This window comes from Bombyx mandarina, chromosome 04 (genome assembly GCF_030267445.1).
Source record: "Bombyx mandarina strain Sakado chromosome 04, ASM3026744v2".
Classification (NCBI taxonomy): Eukaryota; Metazoa; Arthropoda; class Insecta; order Lepidoptera; family Bombycidae; genus Bombyx; species Bombyx mandarina.
Genome location: NC_143211.1, coordinates 9,395,754 through 9,422,669, shown reverse-complemented (window position 1 = coordinate 9,422,669; position 26,916 = coordinate 9,395,754). Strand labels below are relative to the sequence as shown.

The 26,916-nt window shown below is 40.5% G+C and overlaps 1 protein-coding gene across 3 annotated transcripts in view; it reads left to right on the top strand.

Annotated features, from left to right (window-relative positions):
* tefu (Serine/threonine-protein kinase tefu) overlaps nt 1–26,916 on the top strand; it is a 36,742-nt gene that overhangs the window by 9,191 nt on the left and 635 nt on the right. For all 3 annotated transcript variants that reach the window (XM_089740322.1, XM_089740323.1, XM_089740324.1), the window contains exons 11-34: nt 525–946; nt 1,326–1,787; nt 1,868–2,194; nt 2,657–3,219; nt 3,961–4,132; nt 4,203–4,443; nt 4,960–5,231; nt 6,285–6,556; nt 7,524–7,731; nt 8,704–8,995; nt 9,846–10,313; nt 11,421–11,622; nt 12,763–12,928; nt 13,445–13,551; nt 13,875–13,982; nt 14,507–14,739; nt 15,900–16,121; nt 16,578–16,736; nt 18,857–18,963; nt 19,037–19,153; nt 19,693–19,812; nt 25,172–25,359; nt 25,843–25,949; nt 26,713–26,827. In XM_089740322.1, the coding sequence (XP_089596448.1) occupies nt 525–946; nt 1,326–1,787; nt 1,868–2,194; nt 2,657–3,219; nt 3,961–4,132; nt 4,203–4,443; nt 4,960–5,231; nt 6,285–6,556; nt 7,524–7,731; nt 8,704–8,995; nt 9,846–10,313; nt 11,421–11,622; nt 12,763–12,928; nt 13,445–13,551; nt 13,875–13,982; nt 14,507–14,739; nt 15,900–16,121; nt 16,578–16,736; nt 18,857–18,963; nt 19,037–19,153; nt 19,693–19,812; nt 25,172–25,359; nt 25,843–25,949; nt 26,713–26,827 (5,650 nt within the window). The remainder of the gene's footprint in view (nt 1–524; nt 947–1,325; nt 1,788–1,867; nt 2,195–2,656; nt 3,220–3,960; nt 4,133–4,202; nt 4,444–4,959; nt 5,232–6,284; nt 6,557–7,523; nt 7,732–8,703; nt 8,996–9,845; nt 10,314–11,420; nt 11,623–12,762; nt 12,929–13,444; nt 13,552–13,874; nt 13,983–14,506; nt 14,740–15,899; nt 16,122–16,577; nt 16,737–18,856; nt 18,964–19,036; nt 19,154–19,692; nt 19,813–25,171; nt 25,360–25,842; nt 25,950–26,712; nt 26,828–26,916) is intronic.

Sequence of the window (26,916 nt, the reverse complement as noted above, 5' to 3'; positions counted from 1 at the left end):
TTTTTTATTTTATTTATTTTTTATTGCTTAGATGGGTGGATATTCTCACAGCCCACCTGGTATTAAGTGGTTACTGGAGCCCATAGACATCTACGACGTAAACGCGCCACCCACCTTGAGATATAAGTTCTAAAGTCTCAGTATGGTTACAACGGCTGCCACGCTTCAAACCGAAACGCATTACTGCTTCACGGCAGAAATAGGCGGGGCGGTGGCACCTACCCGTGCGGACTCACAAGAGGTCCTAGCACCAGTAATAAATCCATAGACAGAGTGGATTCTATAAAATATATTCAGTAAAAGTTAATTTAAATACTGTCTGACGCCTGAACATCACTGAGATCATTTTCTTCATTTCTCAACAGTCAAGATGTAATGGTGCCGGATGCCGCTAATGCTAAAAGACATCTACATAATATTTAAATTGTCAAAATATGGTTCATCGAAATTAAAATTTATTGACATTAGCATTGTGTTGATTTAAAATACATACTTTTATTGAATTTATGACCGTTTATTTTCAGGCTTAATGTTTCAGTTGATCGCAAACATTTGCAAGGAAATGTACAGAAATCCAAAAGCTTCATTGGGAATTTTGAAAACGCTTTACAACATGATCGAAAGTATTTGGTCTGAGAATGAAATTATGAAACAAAATTGTTGCATAATGATAAAGAGCTATCTACAGCGTTGCGAGAAGTCGTACTACCCTCCCGCGGTAGCCGCTGCGGTTTACAAATGTGCAGCCAAAATAGTTTCCCTGAATAACCGTCGGTATTTTTCTGACGAAACTATGTTTGAGGAATCTATAACGAATCAAATCCGAGGAGGCATTCACAGCGTTCGCCTTTACTGTTGCCACTTGCTTCAATATGTTTTTACAAATTTTTCGAATGACCACGTTTCGTCATACTTGGCTGGCTTATTAAATATGTTTTTAATAAACGTGAGTTTCGCTTTTAATATTGTATTTTACAGTTTTTTTTTGCCCGTGTAGGTAGACGAGCACACGGCCCACCTGATGGTGAGTGGTTACCGTTGCCCATGGACTTCAGCAATGCCAGGGGCAGAGCCAAGGCGCTGCCTACCGTGTATATTAGTATCTGAAGGGATCCGTAACCTTTAAAATAATGATAATAAAAAAAATATTCATAGGCGTTTTCAATGATGAATCAATGCTTGGTCAGTGATTAACAGTGTTATCAAATTAATCTGTAACATTTATAAATTTGTTTAATTACTGGTTATGTATGAAGTAAACGAATCGGCATGAGCTCTTATGCCCTGTTATGCAAATAAAAGGAAATCAATTCTCCGATTTACAGGTTCTGCACAAGAAAGAAATTCTATTGAAAGACGAAGCCACTAACAGAACGCATACAATTTTGCGAGCGTATATATCTTTAGTGGAAATAAATAAATCGCTAGTTCATCAAGTGATAATGGAAGTGTTGCGATTCCAAAACGAAAAAACTTTAAACATGCATTTAACAGAGAAGATTCTTAAAAGAATATGTCATATTTCAAACGTAAAGGAGATATCTGTTTATCTGGACGATAACGTTCTTTCAGTTTTGCATTTTTGGTTCACGAATAATTTAACGATTGAGACGCTGCCTCTTAATTTCTTTAAGTGCGATGATATTAACGTATTTCTTGAACGATATAAGAACTGGTTGATCCCAGCGGACGCACTGTGGAACAGCGGGGGTAACATCAAGGAAAGCTCTCTATTGCATTTAATAAAAAAAAAAAAAACGAAACAATCACTAGAAGAAGTCATCGAGGTATTCCCACGTATGTTGCATGCTAAAATGTTTTTGAGCAATTTTATTAAAAAATTATAACGTCATTAAAATTTTTTCAGGACAGTTTTCCACACATCGTAGCCCTGTCGTTACCTTACGTAGTGATCGACAAGTACAAACTTCATTGTTTGTCCGAACTGCCGGCCAGTTTTAAAGAGTCATTGGAAAGCGGGCAGAAGATGTTTCATCAAACGGGACAAATGCTGACGCGCGACAAGTGGACTAATCTCTTCGTCGAAAACGTTGGAGAGATATTGATGTTGACCGCCGTGCACCTGTGCGATCACAGTGATGCTAACCGCTTGTTCGGAATCGATATACAGAATAAAAACCGAAGCTTTTACTATTCGAAACGAGTATACTTGTCTGTTTTGGATTTCATCGGGGTGAGATTACGTTTTGTATGAACTAATTAACCTTAATTAACCTTGCTAAAGATCACGCAGTAACGCGACGAGCGTTTAGTTTGCTGATATCTGACCCGATGTCATAAAAAAAAGCTTTAGTAACGTTGATTTCAATACTACGCAATGTAACACAAAATCAGCTGACGCTCCGGGGTCGTTGACTCTGTGCGAACGTTGAGTTACAATGCGGGTTTATGGTATTTGCTAATTTAATATAAGTTATCTTTTGTGTAAACGCATGTGACGTGCGGCAATGGTTTATTTTCGTTTCTAATGTGTTTTCAATACGACACGATACAGTTTGCCGACGTAAATATTACAGAATATGGTGGATGGTATATGTATGCCGCATGTTGTGACCTCAAATCGTGTCGTGTAGCTTGTGGAATAACTCTTCAAATTCCGGCTTTTTTTATTTAAGGCGACTATTTTTTATTTTAGGAACTCTCCGATTGTAGCATAATGCAGTATCTTTGCGGAAATCAACCATTAGCAATATTCAACATATTATTCAAAGTATGGAGCCGCGTAATAAATGAAAATTGTCCAGAATCGAGAATTTCAGCGTTGCACGCCTACATTACGATTTTGGAAAGTATTCCGCAAGAACAATCTTCAGATGCATTCATATGTAATTTTGCTTGCAAGAGCTTCGCCCATGCGATCAACGACAGTGATAATAGTAAAAATGTTGAAATTTACGTAAAGGGCTTAAAAATAATATTTGAAAGAATATTAATAAATAAAGCTGATCTGATTAAAACGTCAGTGTCTCAGCTGTTACCGATTTTGATGATAAAACAAGAAGAGGGTTTTGTAAAAGAATGTGAACCTTTGATACATTATTTGACAGTGGAAATGAAAGATTGCTTGAACTGTAGCGAAGACGTTCTAGACTTTATGAGTTCGGTTTCTCAAGGGCTTGTAGATGACATGGAATGCTCTACCGTGAGATCGTTTACTGAGAAGCTTAGGACGTACAAACTGAGCTTGGTGTATCCCAGGTGAGCGGGTCTATATTATTATCGTCACACACGTTACACAGCCCACTGAGTTTCTCGCCCGATCTTCTTATTGGGTCGGGATTCCGACCTGGAAGAAACTACCTTCAAAGCACTGCTCTTGCTACAACTAGTGTTAGCAAAGGGGTTAGGGGAAAATAATTAGGTTGAAGTTTGAATCGCATATATAACGGTTGCCCCACCCTTAGAATCGGTACGCCCGATTGTTTCGCGGCAGCAATGGGAAGGATGATGGTATTGTACTTACTTTGCGAGTGTGGTAGTACTTAGTGTACTTTGAAAACGATGCTGCCAATTCGGTTACATCCTTAGTCGCCTTTGCAACACCTATGAAAAGAACGGGTGGTATGATTCTAGGCCCAGGCATGTCATCCCATGCCGTACAGATGTAACAAAATCTTCTAAGAATAAAAATAATAAAAAGAAAACATTTTAAAAATACTTTCAGACGGAACAATGTTTTTTTATTGCTTAGATGGGTGGACGAGCTCACAGCCCACCTGGTGTTATGTGGTTACTGGAGCCCATAGACATCAACGTAACAACGTCATACAACGTAAATGCGCCACCCACCTTGAGATATAAGGTCAAAGGTCTCAAGTATGGTCATAACGGGTGCCCCACCCTTCAAACCGAAACGCATTACTGCTTCACGGCAGAAATACGCAGAACGATGTACTTTTACCTAATTGCATTATTTTTCCATCAAATCTAAATTTTCAGTTACGAAACGCTTTTAAATTTACGAAAGTGTTTGTTCACCAATAAACACTTCATCGATCGGTGCTTGAACGATTTGAACTCGAAAGGATTCTCCGAGGATTGCGCAACGAGCATTATACATCAAATTATAAATTCATTGAACGACATCTTGAAGTCAACAAGAGATAATAAGGTAGTAAGGTTTGTAGGCTGTGTTTGTGTGTTTAATTTCAACTTCTGTGCATAATGTTCAATATTTTCAGACGATTGTGGAAACGTGTAATTGCTTAGCAGAAATGGGTATTTACGATTTGAAGACTTTAGTGACCGTACCTCCTCGCGACACGCACAATGTCGTCAGCGTGACCCCTACCAAGTGTTTTGTAACGATTGTCGTAAAGTCTCTATCTGAAACACTAATGGACGACAATCCCACCGTGACATCTAGAGCAGCCGAAACATTAAGCAACATTTTGAAATGCTTCGAGGATATCGATACAATTGGTACGAACTGTAAACCAAATTTTCTGTATACCCTATAAAATTTAGTAGCAAAAACGTAAAATAAAGAACGTTTCCGTGAATGTGATATTCCTAGTTATTCCTTTAAGATATATTTTTGTTAGTAAAAAGTGTATGTACTTCACCGAGATTGCGTCTTGATGTATTGAGTTTCTCGTCGAATTTTCTGTGGGTCGCGATTCCGGTGGTAGATTCAGCGACTGCTCTTTCTAGTGTTAGAAATTCTCTCAGGTCAAGCCCGTGAGTTCAATTCGTGTGGAGCTGAAATAGCCCCTTAGGCTACCAGCTATTAGGTAGGGGGAAAAAATCAGCTAGCATTCTATAAAATAACTAATTATTCTTATTAATTTCATATCACACTCCTTATTAATGAGCAATCTACTATTTCATGGTAACACATGGCCCAAAAACGTAGGCCGTTTTTGCTACGAACATAATGACTTGTATAAAATATTGAAATCCCATATTTATATGTATATATCTGTAATTACTTTGTAGATATAGATAAACAGTGCAAGCAGATACTGAAGCCCTTGGTGTCATCGAGCAATACGTTTCCCGTCACAATTAAACTTAACATACACGCCTACACCGACTACAGCATTGAATATGTGGATGGAATTTTCTTGAGGGCTTTGATTTCTAATTGGAATAACAACAGCAAAGATGTAAGCCATGATTGGTTGCAACGAGTCACTTGCACTCTGCTGAAGCTCATAAAACCGACCTGTCCCTATTCGGATACGTTGTATGAAGTCTGCCAATTAAAGGTGATTTTTACATTAAACTAGCTAACCCGGCAAACGCTGTTTTGCCATATATAAGATTTCTAGGGAATTTCTAGTGTAGAAAAAAAAACTAACTTATTATAAGTGTGTAAAGATGTGGTAAATGAGTGAAAGAGGCATGTAGCGCTGTGAACGATTATGGAATATAAAAATGACAAAACCTCATTCAACCACATAATGCCTCATTATAACAAACAAAAAAATGTACAAACAATAAAAAAAATAGAACATTGTGCACCAAGAGAGAAAAGTTGGACATTTCCTCCCGCGTGTAATATTGCAAATGGCAAACACGCTGGAGGAAATGTCGAACTTTTCTCACGCGGTGCACATAGTATTTTTTCTACTATCAGGCCGAAAGTTCGTGGAGTACCGAGCCGGGGTCCAGGGGCGAAGCCCTGGCCGGGGGTAGGGGGGGCGGAGTCCCCCCGTACTCATAAAAAAACTATTTAACTGTTTTTAAATTTTTAAATAAACTACTACTAATTGAATAAGAACTGTCCGATGAACTCATCTTTGTTTAATACTTCACTATTAAATTTTGTTGCCTTTTGTTTATTTCACTTTTACACTAAACACAATATTGCAAATTACTCGAGCGCAACAATGGCGGAGAATTTTAGGTGCGTGAGAGCAGACGTAGACAATAACGCGCATGCGCACTTGTACCCAGGGGAAAAAAGTTACACTTTCTTCCCTGTACAGCGGGAGAAAAAGTTACACTGTCTTCCCTGTACAGCGGGAGGAAAAGTTATACTTTCTTCCCTGTTCAGCGGGACGAAAACCGAACTTTCGGCGTAGGTAGGAGAAAAATTAATGTTAGGGGTAGACAACCCTTATCACTTAGGGGTATGAAAAGTAGATAGTAGCCGATTCCCAGACCAACTGAACATGCATAAAAATCGGTTAAACCGTTTCAGAGGAGTATGGTAACTAACATTGTGATACGAGAATTTTATATATAAGATTTACTTCTCCGGTCGCTTAGGTGTAGTTTGAAGAAAAATTATAATTATTAAATTCTTTGGTTTTCAGCCTCACGTCTGTAGAGATATTCTAGCGCCTTTGGTAGGTGTCCTGCTTTTTTCTAGTTCGACTGAAGGTAAAATCGAAATGCTCGGGACACAAATTAACGCGGTCTTTAATTATATTTGGGAACAAACTTTCGAGGATAAAGTCGACAGCAGTAGTAACAGTCGCGTGAGCTCCGCGTCGGGCCATGGGTTAGATTATGGACAAAAACAGATGATTCAATATATGTTGGATATTGTTGAATTCGTCCGCTTACAAAGAGCTTACTATTTGAGGTAAGGATTTTTGTATAATCAAAAAATTTACGTTTTCATAATCAATTTACATTTTTTTCTCCTCGCTAAGCTTTGGATATCTGAAAGACAACCCGCTCTAGTGACACGTTGTTGGTAATATTCTAATAACGTTCCTAGAAGAGTTGTGGATTCTGCAAGGTTACAATCCAATCAACTACGTATGGAACGCGAGCAAACGATATTACTAATAAACATATCCATTTTTTATTTTCATAATAAATACGATATTGATAATAAACTACATCGAAACCATAATTAGTAGTTTGAACTGTCCCGAAATTGAAAGATCACTGCTGGTAGGACCTCTTGGGAGTCCGCACGGGTAGGTACCACCACCTCGCCTATTTCCGCCGTGAAGCAGTAATGCGTTTCGGTTCGAAGGGTGGGGTAGCCGTTGTAACTATACTGAGACCTTAGACCTTATATCTCAAGGTGGGTGGCGCATTTACGTTGTAGATGTCTATGGGCTCCAGTAACCATTTAACACCAGGTGGGCTATGAGCTCGTCCACCCATCAAAAAAAAGATCGGATTTTTAAATCTAATTGCGTTAGTATGGAGAGAATTCATAGGTCCACAACATTACAGTGTGGTTGAAGGCTATTTTATGGCGTGAGGATGATATTCATAATAACTTTAAGTGTTGTTGTATTGGATATATTATGTATTATATTTTGTAGGCAGCGGCTTGGCTATGCCCCTGGCATTGCTGATGTCCATGGGCGACGGTAATCACTTACCATCAGGTGGGCCGTATGCTCGTCTGCCTACAAAGGCAATAAAAAAAATAGGTTTTATTTGTATGTATATATTTAAAACAAATTTTTTGTAATTATGTAAATAATTTTATTATATCCTTGTATTGCACCAAACTATCCAATTCCCAAAATAAACTCCAATCAAACGTCAATGATTCGTTGTGTAATGGTTCAATAATTTGTTTGCAGAATAAATACCGAAGTTGATTCATTAAACTATTTGAATCTAGAATATGACAAAGTTGCTTGGGCTGCAACGATTTCAGATCAAAACCTGATCGCAGTTTATTACGGCGAGCTCTGGGCGTTCGCTAAGAACGGCGGTGTTCCTCCGGCGTCACCCGAAAAAGCTGCAAGCTTAGAAGGAGGGGAAAACATGCAACGGATATTAAGAAAGGTATTTCATAGTTCTCACTGATTCTTTAAAACAAACTAGCCCGTAGTGTTACCGGCTATAGTCACCCGCCACGAAACGACGTAGCGAAAGGGTTAAAAAGGCAGATGCTTTATTATGAATGATATGAATTAAGCAGAATGCAATTTTCAATTTTTTTACGCTCTAGTCAGTACACAATTATAATTATATTTCTTTTTAAAAAATTAGATCTAGTTTAAACTTGAAAAAAAAAAGGAGTACACCACATTATATAGTTGTTGACATATTTAAGAATATTTGATTTTACGACATTGAACTTCAATAATTGCTTAAAATTGTATTTGAGATAGCGTATCGGTCGTATAAAAACTAACACGCACTCGTTTCAGAGAATAGCAATAAATAATAATGAACAATATGTTCAGCAGTATGATGCTTTTTTTTCGTACCTATTCGCGGGTGCCCTAAGGCACTAATCCAGCTTCGCTAAGTTTTTTATATTTATTTTTTTATTTCTTAGATGGGTGGACGGGCTCACAGCCCACCTGGTGTTAAGTGGTTACTGGAGCCCATAGACATCCACAACGTAAATGAGCCACCCATCTTGAGACATAAGTTCCAAGGCCTCAGTATAGTTACAACGGCTACCCCACCCTTCAAACCGAAACGCATTACTGCTTCACGGCAGAAATAGGCAGGGTGGCGGTACCCACCCGCGCTGACACTCAAGAGGTCCTACCACCAGTAATTACGCAAATTATAATTTTGCGGGTTTTTTTATTTTTATTACACGATGTTATCCTTTACCGTGGAAGTCAATCGTGAACATTTGTCGAGTGCGTAATTCATTAGAAAAATTGGTACCCCGCCTGGGATTCGAACACCGGTGCATCGCTCAACACGAATGCACCGGACGTCTTATCCGTTAGGCCACGACGACTTCAATGTCGTTGTCTATGGTTTAGTATGATTCGACTGAGGATTCGTGCGCAGTGCTACGTGTCGATCGGCGACACGGACGCGGTGGAGGGCTGCGGCACCGCGCACCTCACCGTGGAGAGCGAGAAGCGCAAGTACCTGATCCACACGGGGCAGTTCGCGGACGCGCTGCTGCTGCACGACGCGGCGCTGTCCCGGGGCGCGCGCGCAGACCGCGCCCTGCACGCCGGCGTCGCGCGCTCGCTACACAAGTCGGGAATGCATCACCTCGCCTTGCAGTACATTAAATCGTTGCCCGACAACGACTACTTAAACGAGATAAAGTACGAATGCATGTCGTTTTTGGGTACGTTAACTGTTATTCCCTATAGATTGTAACTCAATAATCTATACATATAAATAAAATTGGGGGTGTCTGTGGTAGTTTTCCAATTACAGAGCATAATGCGACTCAGTGACGCACAATGCCGAATTATGCTGAAGCTTAATTGGAACGTGAATTAGTTTTCAAATGTATCAGCAGAGTGCGCTAAGTTAGCACAGTTTTAATTAACATTGATTATTTCTAAGAAACTACGACCAAACGAAAGCCTTACAATTTGTTTCAACATTAAATAATATTACTAACGATAGTATAAACAAAATTTCGATCAATGACAACTTAAAGAAACTTGTAAATTTTCTGTCACTGAGTCGGTATCGATTGCGAGTCTCACGCAAGGGCAGTACTTTTGAGAGTGGTCGATTGTGCGAAGCGTTGCTGTAGTTGGAACATTCAACGTTGAGCATTATGCCGCATAATGCGCTCTTGTGCTGTAATTGGAAAACTACCAGTTTGTAATATTGAAATAACCGCTTTTTACTACATGCATATGAATATATATACGGTACATACACCAAAATAACATTTTTTAACATCTGTCTGTCTGTCGGTCTGTCTGCCTGTCTGTTTGTTTGTTCCGGCTAATCTCTGGAACGGCTCGATCGATTTTGACGGGACTTTCACTGACAGGTGGCTGATGATATAAGGAGTAATTTAAGCTACTTTTTTTAGACTAGCTTCGCCCCGCGGTACGACCGCGGATAACATTTCGGGACTCAGCTATCAATAATAAAATTTAATGTTTCCGAAGCGAAGCGAGGGCGGGTCGCTAGTGTTTCTTATAATCTACATTTAAAAAATTGGTGATCAACAGGTGACTGGAGTGAATTTGTTGACACGAAGGAGTTAGACGAGAATTCGAGGAATGGTAATTTCAATCCGAATTCCATATTAAGAGCGTTCCAATATGCTTGCCTCAGAGCGTGTGTTGGAGAGGAAACTACGAAAATTGATCTGGACAGAATAGTGCCCTTGAACAGAGCCAAAATAGCCGTAGCCACGCTCTGTCAGAACCTCAACATGGAGACCAGTCAGAGCGTATACAAAATCGTTCGAGAACTACACATATTCAAAGACATCGAAGATTACTATTCGGTTAGATCGGCCGATATATCGATAAACGATTTGCTCAAACGTTGGCGAACCGAAAACCTACCTCGTTTTAACGACTTCAAGTACGTCGAGGCTCTGATTTCGCAACGCGTGATGATGCTGGAGCACGCCGCGGGCCGCTACCACGACTTGCTGAAAGATATCGTTTCGCTGCAGATACAATATGCCGGTGAGTTCGTTTTGGCCTGTCCTTTTTTAGAGTTTGAGTGAAGAATTTATAGAACACACGTGCTAATTCACACTACTGTTCGTTATTAATCTTTAGTTCTTTGACTGCTATGTAGGTCACCGGTGCCCTACGTGACGCACTGAAGTAATTATGTCGATTTTTGTTATTAAGCGCCTGGATTGCCGAACTTTGCCTTCTTTTGTTTTTAATGTATGTTTTAGTCTTCGAAATAGATTCATTCTCAGTATCTTCGGATTCGTCCTTCCCAGAGCCTACTAGATGTTACGGCACCTTAGTAACAGAAATCGACTTAATTACATCACTGCGCTACTTAAAGTACCGTTGATCTACATAGCTGTCAAAGAGTTAAGCTTCCTTCAGACTAGGTACGCTATAAATAATAGCATAATATAGTGTATAGCTCATAGCATAACAATATCGCACACCATACATTGTAATGGACACGTTCACACTGTACTGTACTATATATTATTGGTTAAGTTTACGCTGCTATACTATATGGCACTATAGTATAGCGTAGTATGAAAGCACCTTAAACCTATATATCTATACATATAATAGGTGAAGCAAAAACTTTGTACCCCTTTTTACGAAAATTGCGCGGACGGTAGAGTATGAAATTTCCCACACTTATAGAGAATAGGTATAGAGAAGAAGTGCGTAATGATATATTTTTTTATAATTATCATAAAAAATACATTAAATAAATAAAAAATACATTACACACACTACCGTGTATTTGACACACGCACACACACACGTCTACTCTTTTGTTTATTGTCAAACTTTTGTTATTTTTTAAAGTCTGCGGTCAAAATGAGAATAGATTAATATTGTTTGGCTTTAATATTATTTGTCTATAGTGTAGTCTTGGCGAAATCTGTGATTATAGAAGTATTATATGTCTAGCCTTTGATAATACGAGTAGAACCATAATAATGTTTAAACTTAGGTATAATTTCAATTAATTATAGTCGAATTTCGACTACTGGGGGGCCACTAGTCTTTATAAAGCTTAATCGTTTTAAAAAACAAACGCTCAACATTCCGTTTAAACCTTTCATCTCATTTAACGTCTTTTTACAGAACTATCTCTCGCTCATGGTAGAATACAGATGTCTCAACGGCTAATTGCGACAGTAAAGGACCTGCAGGTGCCCGATGAGGTGACTTTAGCGGAAAGCGAAATATCTTGGGCGAAGGGACACAGAGAGATCGCTATTTCCTTGCTAAAGAATGTCGTTACCAATCCGACTGTAGATGCTACGACCAGTGCGGCTGCTCTAAGGTAACTCGCTAATTCATATATGTGTTACTATAATACCTTGCTCTGAGGAATTGTTCGAGATGATACCGGTATCTCGTTTTTACCATCGCACCGCCCGCCACCGGAGTAGAGTTCATCCATACTACCTGGAGCCACTGCGGTCATCCACAGTGCGTTTCCAGAGGTCTTTTTGCCACGTACCATCCGGCTATGGAATGAGCTCCCCTCCACGGTGTTTCCCGAGCGCTATGACATGTCCTTCTTCAAACGAGGCTTGTGGAGAGTATTAAGCGGTAGGCAGCGACTTGGTTCTGCCCCTGGCATTGCTGAAGTCCATGGGCGACGGTAACCACTCACCATCAGGTGGGCCGTATGCTCGTCTGCCTACAAGGGAAATAAAATAATAATAAAAACTGTGTGCTTAGTGTGAGTTTTTTAACTTCTCGATCGCGTAAAAGTTAACACGAATTTGTGTGGAGTTGAATAGCGCCTCTAGCGGCAAACCAAGGGAAGCTGTTCCAATAGGCAACTGCATACAAATTTGAGTTATCTTTTAGCGATCGAGAAGTTATGAAACTCGCACTAAGCACGCAATTTCGTGTCCGGGTAGCACTATAATCGACTAGTTGAGGTGGTATCTTTTTTTTCCGCCTATTCGCTGGTAGCCTAGGGGACTATTCCAGCTACGCCCGGACGGGTAGATGAGCTCAGGGGCTCTACCTGAGAGAAATTGCTAACACTAGCTGTAGCAAGAGCAGTGCTTCGAAGAGTCTACCACCGGATCGGTATCGCGACCCACTGAGAAGATCCGGCGAGTGGGCTGTGTCTATGGTTTAGTTCGCTCGTCGAACTCTTCGTCGCAGACAAGTTCGACGAGGACGGTGACTGGAGCTTGAGAGGCCTAAAAGCACCGAGAGTGAATCCGGGGGATCCGACAAGACATGCTTCGGACGATGGCGGCTTTGCGTTGCCCCGTCGCGATCAGATAAGTAATTAGCGGGACCACGACAAGAGGGTCATCGTGTCGCGCTGCTTTTTCAAAGTAGCGTTCTGACGCTTCCTTAAGATACTTACTTATCGGTACTAAATTTAGGTCGTCGTGCAGATCTACATTTCTCGGTGGCCTCTATGAATTAACTCGACGTTCGCACAATGTTCCAGGCAGTACGGGTTGTGGATGGCAGAGTCGAAACGCGAGAACGTCAGAGACATCATTGAAAAGTACCTGATGAAAAGTCTGGACGTCATGAAGGCTACTGATCATAAGCAGACGAGATTCAAAGTCTACTATGACATCGCCAAATTTGCTGACGCGGAGTACAAACAAGTAACTTATTTTAAATAATGAACTAAAAACATATGTAAGGCCAACGGTGTGAACAGTTTAGTTTCTAAAATATTTAAAGAGATCGGTATTTTAAATAAAAGTAATGTTTGAAATTATCGCTAGAAAAAGAGAGAACACCACAATACCACAAACCGCAAAAGAAGTTTCACTTATTTCACGTGCGCCAAGTTGCAAGCGCACCAGCTTTTTTTAACTATTATACATAAAATTAAGCAGTAAAATTTCGGCTATCGCCATATATTATGTATTCATAGAGTATAGTGTAATATTTTAAACAAAAATCTCGTTATCGAAGTATGTTATAGAAGTAACGTGTTATAAGAGGGCTTTTGGAGAATTTTTCTTTTCGTGTTATAGTGGAACAGTGTTGTCAAATACCGTGTTATCTGTATTTAAATAGTATTTTTTTAATATACATATTTCTATCGCAAAACATGCATGCCTGCTTAAAACTAGAGATAGTGGCTACTGCATTCGTTACTTTCATTTGCCCAGGTCGAGGCGTACATGAACTCCTCCGTTTTTGAGAACAAAGTGAAATGCTTAGAGAACATCAAGGACACCACATCTTCATTACGTTCAACGCAACAATCACTGACCAGGCACGTCAAACTTTTTTTATTTATTGCTTGGATGCGTGAACGAGCTCACAGCCCACCTGATATTAAGTGGTTATTAGAGCCCATGGACATCTACAACGTAAATGCGCCACCCACCTTGAGATATAAGTTCTAAGGTCTCAGTATAGTTACAACGGCTGCCCCACCCTTCAAACCGAAACGCATTACTGCTTCACGGCAAAAATAGGCAGGGTGGTGGTACCTACCCGTGCGGACTCACAAGAGGTCCTACCACCAGTAAGTAATTGTATTATAACGGCTTGTTTGGAAATATGATTTAATAACCGGAACCTTTAATGTTTTAGGGACGAGCAGAGAGCCCTAATTGTAAACGATCGATTTAGGAAGCTGGATGAAACCGAAATTGCTAATACTAAAGCCGTGAAGGAAAACTTTCTAAGTTTGGCCATGAGGTACTTTTTTTTTAAAACTCACCTTTGGTATTGAAGGAAGCAGTATTGTTTTGATTATTAATAAGATAAAGCCAGTTGATAGCAAATGTAACAAAATAATTTAATAATAATAATAATAATTGATATCATATTTATATATTAAACATATTTATTTCTGTTTTTAAATACAAGGTCAAAGAATTCTATCTCTCATCAACCGAATGATCATTGTTCTATACTCTTCGTATATAATGTGCTACTTATAATATTTTGTATTCAAGTTTAACAATATTTGCTATGTTATACTATTGCATTACTATAATTCTCATGTTGTATTTGTTATTTTAGCTGTTCTACACACACTCATGACTTTTAATTATTATTCTCATAATCCTCTCGCAGGTCTGCTGGAAGAGATTTCTTAAAGAAATAAGCAGTGCCTTTGTACATAATTTTCCTATTACTCTGTACTATGTCTTCTTTTTTGTATGTACATAAATAAATAAAGAAATATTTGCATAATTGATTTAAAATTATTTTTTAAGGTACTACTTACGTTCGTTGAAGCAATGCGAGCTGAACAATTTGTGTGTTTTTCGTGTCATTTCATTATGGCTCGACAATCCAAGTTTTGATTTCGAAGAGTCGAACGGCGAAAAGTTCACTGATTTGCTACACGCCATACCGTCGAGGAAGTTTATTACGGTACTGCCTCAGTTGGTGCCCAGATTGAATACTGAACGAACAGCGTTTGCGGAAAATTTGAAGAAGATCATAAGTAAGTAATATATTGTTCCCGCCCGGTTTTTTTTAAGGGATTTTATGACCTGGCAACTAAGACCTTTAAGTCATGTCTTATTTTAATTTATATTCATATTTTTATGAAAAATGATAATATGGAGTGAAATAAAATGAAATGAAAATGATTAATTGAGACATTAATCAACTGGGATGAAATAAAATGAAACGAGATGAGATGATATGGGATGAAATATAATCTTAGTAAAATGATGGTCATTTACTGAAAATTTTTTCAGTGGACTTTTTGGAGGATCACGAGTAGTTACGTCCAGCGGCTTTGTTTCATTTTCCCACATTTGTGCACTTTCACAGTTATTAAACAGTTAATAAACCACCGTTATTACACATTTAAACCTGAAGAAACACTAAATAGATAAAATAAAACAAATCACACAACTTCACCCCACGCGTTTCCGCCAAAAAGTCGTTACCCCTCGGTGATAAGGTTGGACTCACACGGTATTTTTCTGCACGTTTATTTGCAGTATACGTCTTATCGAATGAATAGTGGCACATACGTTGTATAAGCCGCGCCAATAAAGAAACGAATCTAAAATGGCGGCGGCGATCATGCGCTCTCACTCTAAACTATTGCTGTCTTTAGTCGCACACGGCACGTACTGCATGCAAAAAAAATATCAGTTCACAGTGAAAATCTACCGTATCACCCGAAAATCTCACCCGGGTGATTGCACGTTAAAATAATACAAAGAAAACGTGCAGGACAATGCCGTGTGAACTCAGCCTTACGTGTTGATGATATCCTAGTCGTACGAACAAATTTGCTCTTATAAAATTGTGTAAATCCCTACAATTATATTTAAGCAATCACTATAAATAGCTTCTGACAATAAAATAGTAAAAAGGTGTGAATTGATGGAAAAATGTATTCCTTGGTCATATTCGTTTAAAACAAACAATATATCTTGTTTTGTATAATTTTAAATACATAATGTTTCAAGGTCATTTCCTAGAGAAAGGGTCTGTACACCGTCAAATGTTTATTATTTTTTATTCGTTTGGGATAAATATTTGTTTGATGCCGTCATTAAAATACCCACAAATGACGTCACGTTCTAGAAGGTCACTTTTTTAGTTTTGCTGCAGGTCCTATTCTCCTTGTTATTTCTGTTTCAGAGAGATGTGCCATCGATCATCCCCACCACACACTTCCCATTCTGTTTAGTTTGAAGAATTCAGACAAAGACAAAACGATTGCACTAAACTTAAAACCAGGAAATACGCAGTCCAGAGCCCACGAGCCCAGAGTCGTCGCCGCTCAGGCATTGAGTGCTGAACTAAGTAAAGAAAACGAATCTATGGCATCGATTATGTCCCAAATGGAAAGAATGTGCGATGGTATGTTTTTTTTATTGCCTTTGTAGGCAGACGAGCGTATGGCCCACCTGATGGTAAGTGGTTACCGTCGCCCATGGACTTCAGCAATGCCAGGAGCAGACCCAAGCCGCTGCCTACTGTTCATATTCTATAAAAAAATAATTGAATTAAAACTCTTGGTACTGAACTTGGAACTTGGAACTGGTGCTAAGACCTCTTGTGAGTCCGCGCGGGTGGATACCACCACCCTGCCTATTTCTGCCGTAAAGCAGTAATGCGTTTCGGTTTGAAGGGTGGGGCAGCCGTTGTAACTATACTTGAGACCTTAGAACTTATATCTCAAGGTGGGTGGCGCATTTACTTTGTGGATGTCTATGGGCTCCAGTAACCACTTAACACCAGGTGGGCTGTGAGCACGTCCACCCATCTAAGCAATAAAAAAAAAAGTTGGATGAAACTTTCATTTTTGTTTTACAGCAATGATAGCTTTCGCTAATCTCGAACCTTCGTCGAAAGAAGTGAAACAAGCCATCCCGGCAACTGAACGAATACTGAGGCTCGGTCATTTGGACGCTATACCCGTGCCGACCGCGACGATACCTATTAGAGATGACTGCACGTACTCTGATTTTCCAGGTAAGATTTTTGGACCTCTGTAAAGAAATCGCAACAAAACTGAATCTTCAAAAGAGGCTTGTGGGGAGTGTTAAGGCAGCAGCTTGGCTCTGCCCCTGGCATTGCTGAAGTCCATGGGCGACGGTAACCACTCACCATCAGGTGGGCCGTATGCTCGTCTGCCTACAATAGGGCAATAAAAAAAAAAGTTCTGTTCAGTAGTCCGTTATTTTAATCTGAAACCGTGTTTTAGAGATCGATTTTTAAACGGTTTTCATTTAGTACAATGCAACATAAATATGTATAATACCTTGAATTTAGTGGTAAACGGTGTTAAAGATAAGCTAAGTTGCAGAGAACTTTTTGTTATTTTTCAATCGTGTAGACGGGAACGCTTCGCCGTGTATATCACGAAACATGATCGGTAAATCACGGATCTGTTAAGATTCCTCTTATATAATCTTAAATATTAAATTATTAATTTAAAAAGAGATTAAAGGCTCTAAATGTTTTTTTCTTAATATACCTAGTCAGGTCATAAATTTTGTCACATGTTTAATGTAAAATAATTGAAACAAGTTTATTCATTATGTAACCATTCATATACCAAAATGAACTTAACAAAACATAGATTCTTATGACACTAAAGTTTATTCAAAATGACCTCCGTGATTTTGAATACAGGCCTTCAATCTGCGCGGCCAGTCGTCTATCGCAGCACGACGGAGGTCCATGTCAATATCGGCGGCTGCCTTAATCAAGGATGTCTTGAGTGACTCCAAATTGGGATGAGGCTTTGAGCACGCCTTTTCCTCCAAGTGTTGCCATATCTTGTAATCTAACGGATTCAAATCTGGACTGGAGGAGGGCCAGTCTTCGTGCCGGATGAAGTCGATTTCACGCGCCGCCAGCCAGTCTTGTGTGCTCTTCGCTCTATGAGCTGGCGCCGAATCTTGTTGGAATACCCAGTGCCTGTTATTGAACATGGTATGAGAAACAGGTTCCACAAGGTTCGTCAGGACTGTATTTTGATACATAACTGCATTCGTTTTTACACCTTTCTCACAAAAATGTACCTCTGTTAAGCCCCAATAAGAAACTCCCAACCATACCATGAGCGAGGATGGAAAATGACCTCGTTGGACACGCGGAATACGGTTGCTCGCTTCTTCACTACTGTGTGCGTACACCTTATCATTTTGTTTGTTGTAGCTCTCTTCTATGGTAAAAATTTTTTCATCCGAAAAAATAATTTCCCGATATTTTTTTCCCGCGTACCGCTTCAACAAAGCGCGGCATCTCTTCAGTCTCAGGTCCATTAGACGAGCATTCAAACGATGTCCTGTTTTTCTTCGATATGCCCGAAGCCCTAAGTCTTCATTTAACACCCTTTTCACCGTGGTTTTGCTTAACCCCATCTGAAGGGCCAACAGTTTCTGCTTACGTTTGGGATTTCTTTGAATTCGCGCCTTCACAGCTTTTATCACTGCTGGACTCCTAACAGACCGAGGGCGACCACTTCTTGACCTGTCATCTACACTAGAGTCTTCATTGTATCGTTTGATGGTACGATAAACGAATCTTTTGGTTATATTAACATTTTTCAGTATGTTAAAAATTTGAATTGGCGCGTAACCGCAACGATGCAACGCAATAACTGCAACACGGTCTTCTTTAAGCGTCCACTCCATATTTAAAAATGAGTAAAATTCTAAAAGTATACATTTTTATTTTCATGAACAATTCGTAATTCGAATTCAATAAACTTTTTTGTGGCCAGCATTCTAAAAGAAAAGTTTTTACTGTGTGACAATACTTATGACCTGACTGGTTATTAGAGAAAACGCAATTAAGTATTTTATTACTGGATTATTCCATATGTATTCCATGTGTATATTATGTATATATATTGATGGCGATTGCACTGGAATTTTAAACAACATTTCCACAAGTCCGTTGTACAGTTGAGGTTTCTAAAGTTTTACGACTATAGTGAATTATACTCGTACATACGTTTCTGAAATGATGAAGAGGAGTCTTTGATTGTGATGTTTAAACGTCACATATACATTCATTGATAATTTTAAACAACGTTTTGTCAACTATTGCAATGTGAACTCGTTCATAATAATCTGTTTCAGCTTTAAAATCATTCGACAACTACTTCGAATTGGTTGGAGGGATTAACTTCCCGAAAAAAGTGACATGCCTTGATTCGACCGGACAAAATAGGATACTGTTGATTAAGGTAACTCCATTGATTTTCTAGTCTTAAAGAACCGCTTCAGGTGCGTCACTAATGGCCACAAATAATTTTACAGGGTAAAGATGATTTGAGGCAGGACGCGGTAATGCAACAAGTCTTCAACATAGTCAACGCTTTACTAGAAAACAATCCGGTCACTAGTCGAATCAAGCTGCTGATCCGAACATACAAGGTAATATCGGTATTAAAAATAGCGATAGACAATATGTTTTTTTTTTAATGCATAGATAGGTGGAGCTCACGGCCCACCTGGTGTTCAGTGGTTAGCGGAGCCCAAAAACATCTAAACGTAAATGCCGCTATCTACCTTGAGATAATAGTTCTAAGGTCTCAGTTTTTACAGTACAACTGCTGCCCCACTCTTAAAATCGAAGAGCATTACTGCTTCACGGCAGAATTAGTCAGGGTGGTGGTACCTACCCGTGCGGACTCAAGACGTCTTACCACCAGTAATTACGCAAATTATAATTTTGCGAGTTTGATTTTTATTTTTTATTTCCTTTACCGTGGAAGTCAATCGTGAACATTTGTTAAGTCCGTAATTCATTACAAAAATTGGTACCCGTCTGTCGGATTCGAACACCGTTGCATCGCTAGATACGAATGCACCGGACGTCTTTCCTTTAGGCCACGAAGACGACGACGGTTTGTTAGTAGTGTATGGTTTTTATTTTATTTTATTTATTAAACATATTGGTTCATTTTGTTCAGGTGGTGCCTCTGTCCCGCCAGTCGGGTGTACTGGAGTGGTGCGTGGGAACGATACCGCTGGGAGGATATTTGGTGGGCACAAAAAAATCACCCGGTGCGCATGCGCGTTATCGACCTAAGGTATTATAAATCTATTATTCCTACATTTAAAGTAGTATTAAACAAAGCGACGATGCGATTTCATCATTAGTTTTAAGAAGAATGTTTAGGATAGAATTTAAGTAGTGTGGCGAGTGAGCAAGTCAACTCGCACATCTCAACGAAGCACAGAAATCATACGATTTTACGTCACATCAGGTGATCCGAGTGCCGTGTGCAAAGACTGTTAAACCACGCCCCTTGCAACATGTCGCCGGCGCATCTTATTTGTCGAAGTGGTAAAGACACAAGATGGCCACGCTTTGATCTATTGTTCTTCAGGCGGAGGACATGTTGAAAGGGGCGGCAACTCCTGCGCAAATTATTATTGACTACAAGTTATAGTTATAGTTCTAGTTTTGGTTTTCACTATAAATACGATTGTGCCGTAATTTTAACACTAGTATACATACAGACCATCTGGAATACTTCACTGGTGACCTATCGACAATTCTATAAACACGCAACATGCAGTCCGAAGCTACCGACGATGTGCTACTGGGAGGAACCTACCGTGTAGGAGTGAAGACGCCTAAGTTCAACCCCGAAGACCCAGAACTGTGGTTTGCTCAGCTGGAAGGGCAGTTCACCTTGTCCAATATAAGCGCAGACGCCACGAAATTCTACTACGTGTTGTCGCAACTGGAACCGCAGCATGCAGCAGAAATCCGGGGGTTGATCGTGTCACCTCCAGCCTCCAACAAATATGAGACGATCAAAAATGAACTCATACGGAGATTATCAGCTTCGCAAGAAAAGAAGATTAAGCAATTGTTGATGCATGAGGAGATGGGAGATCGCAAACCTACACAGTTCCTTCGACACCTGCAGCTTTTGGCCGGAGAAAATGTTCCGAGCGACTTCATCCGCACCATCTGGGCAAGTCGCTTACCTACTCATCTGCAGACATGCATAGCAGCGCAGCAAACTAAGATGTCGCTAGAAGATTTAGCCGAACTTGCAGATCGTGTCAATGATGTCGTTCCAGTAACCATGCAAGTAGCAAGTCAAGTAGCCAGTTTGTCAACATCTGCTGTTATACCAAGCACCATTGACGCGTTGACCCGTAAAGTGGAGGAACTCAGTCGAAAACTCGAGACTATGAGTATGGATCTACGCAGACGCCCACGGCCTCGCTTTAAAGAAAGTAGGAACTCAAGAAGTCGTTCACGTTCCCGTTCTCGTCCAAGCGATCATCCATACTGCTTCTTCCACTACCGCTTTGGAGAGCGAGCAAGAAGATGCACCCAGCCATGTACCTACCAGAAGGCGGGAAACTCTCAAGGCAGCCAATAGTGGCGGTTAACGACTGCCTTTCCTTAACGAGCCGCCTGTTCATAACGGACCGCAAAACGAAGGTGCAATATCTGGTAGATACGGGTTCAGACCTGTGCGTCTTTCCGCGATCCGCTGTTCGGGAGCCACGCATCAAAACTCAATACGAGCTATTCGCAGCCAATGGATCAATCATATCCACCTACGGTGACCTACCTCTTACGCTGGACTTAGGACTACGACGTAGTTTCACTTGGCGTTTCATCGTAGCAGATGTGACGAAGCCTATCATCGGTGTCGACTTCCTAGGATACTATAGCCTACTAGTCGATTGCCGCAATCAACGCCTTATCGATGGCATTACAGCACTTACTGTTGCCGCGCCAACAAAGAATTCAACAGAGGCAATTTCATCCGTTCGCACCACTACGGACAACTCAGTATACCATCAACTGCTGAGAGAGTATCCAGATGTTACCCGTCCTGCCGGTAGACCTAATAACGTCCAGCATTCGACTGTCCACCACATTCGAACTACCGCAAGCCCACCAGTTTTCAGTCGTCCTCGGCGCTTAGATCCGGAGCGTCTGAGAATTGCAAAAAAGGAATTTGATCAAATGCTGCAGGATGGAACAGCACGCAGATCCGACAGCCCGTGGTCTTCGCCTCTTCACTTAGTCCGCAAGAAAGACGATGGTTGGCGTCCATGTGGAGACTATAGGATGTTGAACGCACGCACAATACCTGATCAATATCCTGTAAGGCATTTGCAAGACTTCACGCAGCAACTCACAGGCAGCGCCATCTATTCAACAATTGACCTCGTCAAGGCCTACAACCAAATTCCGGTTTTTGAAGAGGACATACCGAAAACTGCCATCACAACGCCATTTGGCTTATACGAATTCCCATTCATGACGTTTGGTCTTCGTAACGCCGCTCAAACGTTCCAGCGTTTTATGGATGAAGTTCTACGAGGATTGGATTTCTGCTACGCTTATCTTGATGACATTTTAGTCAGCAGCTGCAGCAGCCACCAACATCAAGACCACCTTAAACAGCTTTTCAAAAGACTGTCAGATTATGGAGTTCTGATAAACACCAACAAGTGTGTATTTGGCCAACCAGAGGTGCAGTTCCTGGGATACAAAGTTTCTGCAGCAGGCGTTAAGCCTCTAGAAAGCAAGGTCCAAGCCATCAAGGATTTTCCTACCCCCAGAACGGTCAAAGAGTTGAGACGCTTCTTGGGCATGTTGAATTTTTATCACCGTTTCGTGCCAGCCGCAGCTTCCATTCAAGCGCCTCTCAACAGCTTACTTGCTGGTCCTAAAATCAAAGGATCTCATCCTATAACCTTGACAGCGAAACATTTAGAAGCTTTCGAAAACTGCAAAAGGAGTTTGTCGGAAGCCACACTATTAGTTCACCCAGATCCGAAGGCTGAGCTATCGATCCATACTGATGCGTCAGACACCGCCATTGGAGGTGTATTACAACAGCTGAACGGTCAAGAATGGCAACCTCTGGCTTTCTTTTCTAAAAAGCTGAGCCCTTCGCAGAAGAAGTATAGCCCATACGACCGTGAACTTTTAGCTATCTATGAGGCTATACGTTACTTCAGATTCATGGTGGAAGCACGAGTTTTTTCTGTCGTAACAGATCATAAGCCGCTAACCTTCGCCTTCGCAACCAATCGCAAAAACTGCTCTCCACGGCAATTTCGTTACCTTGATTATATCAACCAATTCACTACGGATATACGGTATATCAAGGGAGAGGAAAATGTGGTAGCAGACACTCTTTCGAGGATTGAAGAGCTTACCCTTCCGTTAGACTATGAGTCTCTGGCCAAAAAGCAAGAAACAGATGCCGAACTCCACGACTTACTGAACAATGGATCCTCTCTGAAGCTGAAGAAACTCAAATTACCAGAGTCCACCACAGAAGTCTACTGCGACGTTACTGCGACACCACGACCTTTCATAACACAGTCATTTCGTAAGCAAGTTTTCTTAGCACTGCATAACCTGAGTCATCCAGGAGCGAAAGCTAGTGTCCAATTAATAACACAAAGATTTGTCTGGCTTGGAGTAAGGCGAGATTGTCGAAACTGGGCGAAGCAGTGTGAAGCTTGTCAAAGAAGTAAAGTGAGCCGCCATACCTCCGCTCCTTTACGTGCTTTCAAACCACCATCAGCACGCTTCCGCCACATTCACCTCGACTTAATTGGACCACTGCCGGTATCCTGCAACTACCAGTACTGTCTCACCGTCATCGACCGCGCTACGCGTTGGCCTGAGGCATACCCGCTGCAGAACATCACCGCAGAAACGTGCGCTTCCGCTCTCACCACTGGATGGATATCACGTTTTGGTTGTCCTGAGCACATTACTACAGACCGTGGAAGGCAATTTGACTCCCAAACCTTCAGGGATTTAGCCGCCCTCATAGGTGCTACGCATCACCTCACCACGGCGTACCATCCCGCAGCCAACGGTCTCGTTGAGCGACTTCACCGCCAGCTAAAAGCCGCAATTATGTGCCACGCAGATTCCAGCTGGACGGAGGCACTTCCGTGGGTATTGCTGGGAATACGCAGCGCCTGGAAAGAAGACCTAGGAGCATCCACAGCAGAACTTGTTTACGGTGAACCGCTCCGGTTGCCTGGACAGTTTTTCGCGTCAACGTGAGGAGATGTTGCAGACATGGGCAACCTAGTCAGCAGGTTGCGCACGCATATGTCAAAGTTGACGCCGCAACCTACATCTTGGCATACAAGCTCGAGCCGACCCTTTTATGTCCCTAAAGACCTGAGCACAGCGACCCATGTTTTTCTGCGCCAAGGTCCAGCACGAAGATCGCTGCAAGCTCCATACTTGGGCCCATACAAAGTGCTAAGTCGCGACGAAAAGACAGTGGACATCGAGGTTCAGGGAAAGACGCAGAAAGTCACAATTGACCGAGTCAAACCAGCTTATGTGGCACGAGAAAACCTCAACGCTAGTCAATCTAGGATCCAGAGTCCAAATCCGGTGACGCCTAAAGAACCAGTCAGGAAGACTAGGAGTGGGAGGATAGTACGATTCCCAATATACTATCGCCCGTAGTCACGGTCTCGCCGGGGGAGTAGTGTGGCGAGTGAGCAAGTCAACTCGCACATCTCAACGAAGCACAGAAATCATACGATTTTACGTCACATCAGGTGATCCGAGTGCCGTGTGCAAAGACTGTTAAACCACGCCCCTTGCAACATGTCGCCGGCGCATCTTATTTGTCGAAGTGGTAAAGACACAAGATGGCCACGCTTTGATCTATTGTTGACGTTGAATGACATGTTGAAAGGGGCGGCAACTCCTGCGCAAATTATTATTGACTACAAGTTATAGTTATAGTTCTAGTTTTGGTTTTCACTATAAATACGATTGTGCCGTAATTTTAACACTAGTATACATACAGACCATCTGGAATACTTCAGTAGCATTGACGGTGTGACGCGCGCTACGGAGTAGGGTGTTATAAACTTAAATTTCATCGTTTTTTTTTAAATTCAATTAAATATATTATATTTTGAAGTTTGGGGCACAGTTCTTAACATCTAAATAGGTATATCAATAAAAATAGCGTAAACCAGCAGTTTGAAATCTCAAAATATGATGATACATTAATTTAAAGTTGACAAATAATATAAAATTCAATGTGATTTAATGTAATAATAAATTTTAATCTACATGAGTATACTTGGTCGAGAACAGGACGTAACAATACTTTTTATGATTACCGTTTAACCTCATAAATGGAAGACGAAATTTATTTACCATGCTAATTGGGTAAATATTTGTGGTCTTATTCATAATGAGATATCCAAGCTTTAAAGCTTAATTAATTAATTAATTAATTTTAATTTTATTTTAATGAACTTTAATTTAAAGCTCAGTAATAAGGAAACTATTAAAAAAAAAAGTTATTTATGTGAGTAAACCTCCTCTGAAGTCTCAAAAACATTTGGTTAAAGTTTCGACTCACACGATAGAATAAGCGACGCATCAATATTCATTTTAATTTTTAGGACCTATCGTGCATAGATGCTCGAAAAAAGATGGAAACGAATCGCGAATCAAGGCAGAGTAACAATGAGAAGTTGACAGTTTTCTTAAACATTTTGAGAGACTTTAAACCGGTGTTTCATTACTTTTTCACTGAACATTATCACAATCCGGTGTCTTGGTACGAACGAAGACTGGCGTATACAAAAAGGTACGACATTGACAGTCGATTTTAGTATGTTATGAATATTTAATTTAGATGAACCGCTTAAAGACGATATAATAAATAATCGCTGTTAACTAAAATGGGGGATTTCTCTAAATTTATTGCACTGAAACGGATTGATCCGGACCTTATTGTACGGAACTGGTGTTTTATATTCAAATTTATCTTGAATATGTCGTTAGCGAGATATGACGTATGTCAAATAATTTATATTTTATGATAGGTACCCCCGCTACAAGTTTTAGTGACGATAAAAAAGAGTGAGCCTCCACAGGTAAGAGATACTATCTTGCAAAGTGTGACAGCCGCAATAGAATACAATAAGGTCATTGACCTCATGTCTCCCGGTCGTGGTGGAGTTCGCAGCAAGTCGTAAGATCACTACCCACATTCAGTAATAAAATTCTCTTGAAGAAAACCCAAATAAAAGTATAACCCAAATAAATGTATGTAAAAAACCAATTTCAGTGTGGCGGCGTCTTCCATGGTGGGATATATACTGGGCTTGGGCGATCGACACGTTCAGAACATATTGATCGATAAACATACTGCTGAAGTTATTCACATCGATTTTGGTAAGAATATAATAATATGTACTTACATCAAACTATATTCAGGCTTTCCGGTAATGTAACGAAAACTATCTTTTTTGTAAAATACATACATATAAGTATTGTTACGCGCTGGTGTTCGGGATAAATAAAAATTCTACAAAAGTACAAATTGAAACTGTATTAACACTTAGAACACTTAACGAGCACAAATTCTTAATTCACTTCTTCAACTTCGCTTCAGGTGATCGGTTCGCTGTTTCGCTTCGAGTAGATCCGATTACTAATTAATTTCGTGACATCCCTGCAAAGCTTTTATAGTCGATACATCCCTAGAATTATCCAGAACTTTCCTGACAAGTCGAGTATTGTCGATATGAGTTTCTGCTATTCGGCAATAGATGGTGTTGCTCTTACCGGCGTAACAGTATATATTTTCTTAATTAAAGATAATAATTTGCATAATTACCGGTAGTAGCCTGTTCGGGTGGCCGTATTTCTGTCGCGAACCATTCTTCCGGTTTTTTGGGCGCCACAACCATACTGTCGAGAGCTCACGTCTCAAGGTGGGTGGCCGCTCATTCAAATTATGATTTCTATGGGCTCCGATAACAGCTTAACACCAGGGGACGATGAGTTTATTCGCCTAAGCAAAAAAAAAAAAACAATTAGAATCCAGTTTGCGTTCCACTGACAATAGCCCAAATAGCCCATATTTATTGATAATGAAAAAAATTTGTAAAAATCCTAACTTTAACAACACCCAAGTGTCTGTTTTTCATTTCAGGTATAGCGTTTGATCAAGGCAAGGCGCTGACAACACCCGAGACTGTTCCTTTTCGGCTAACCCAAGACCTGGTTTCTGGGTTCGGATCCAGCGGCGTTGAAGGAATATTTAGGAGGTTAAATTTTTCATACAATAACCATTAATCGTGCAATAATAATAAAGGCTGATGATGATGATGTGCAATGTTTCTGTGTTTAACGGTTA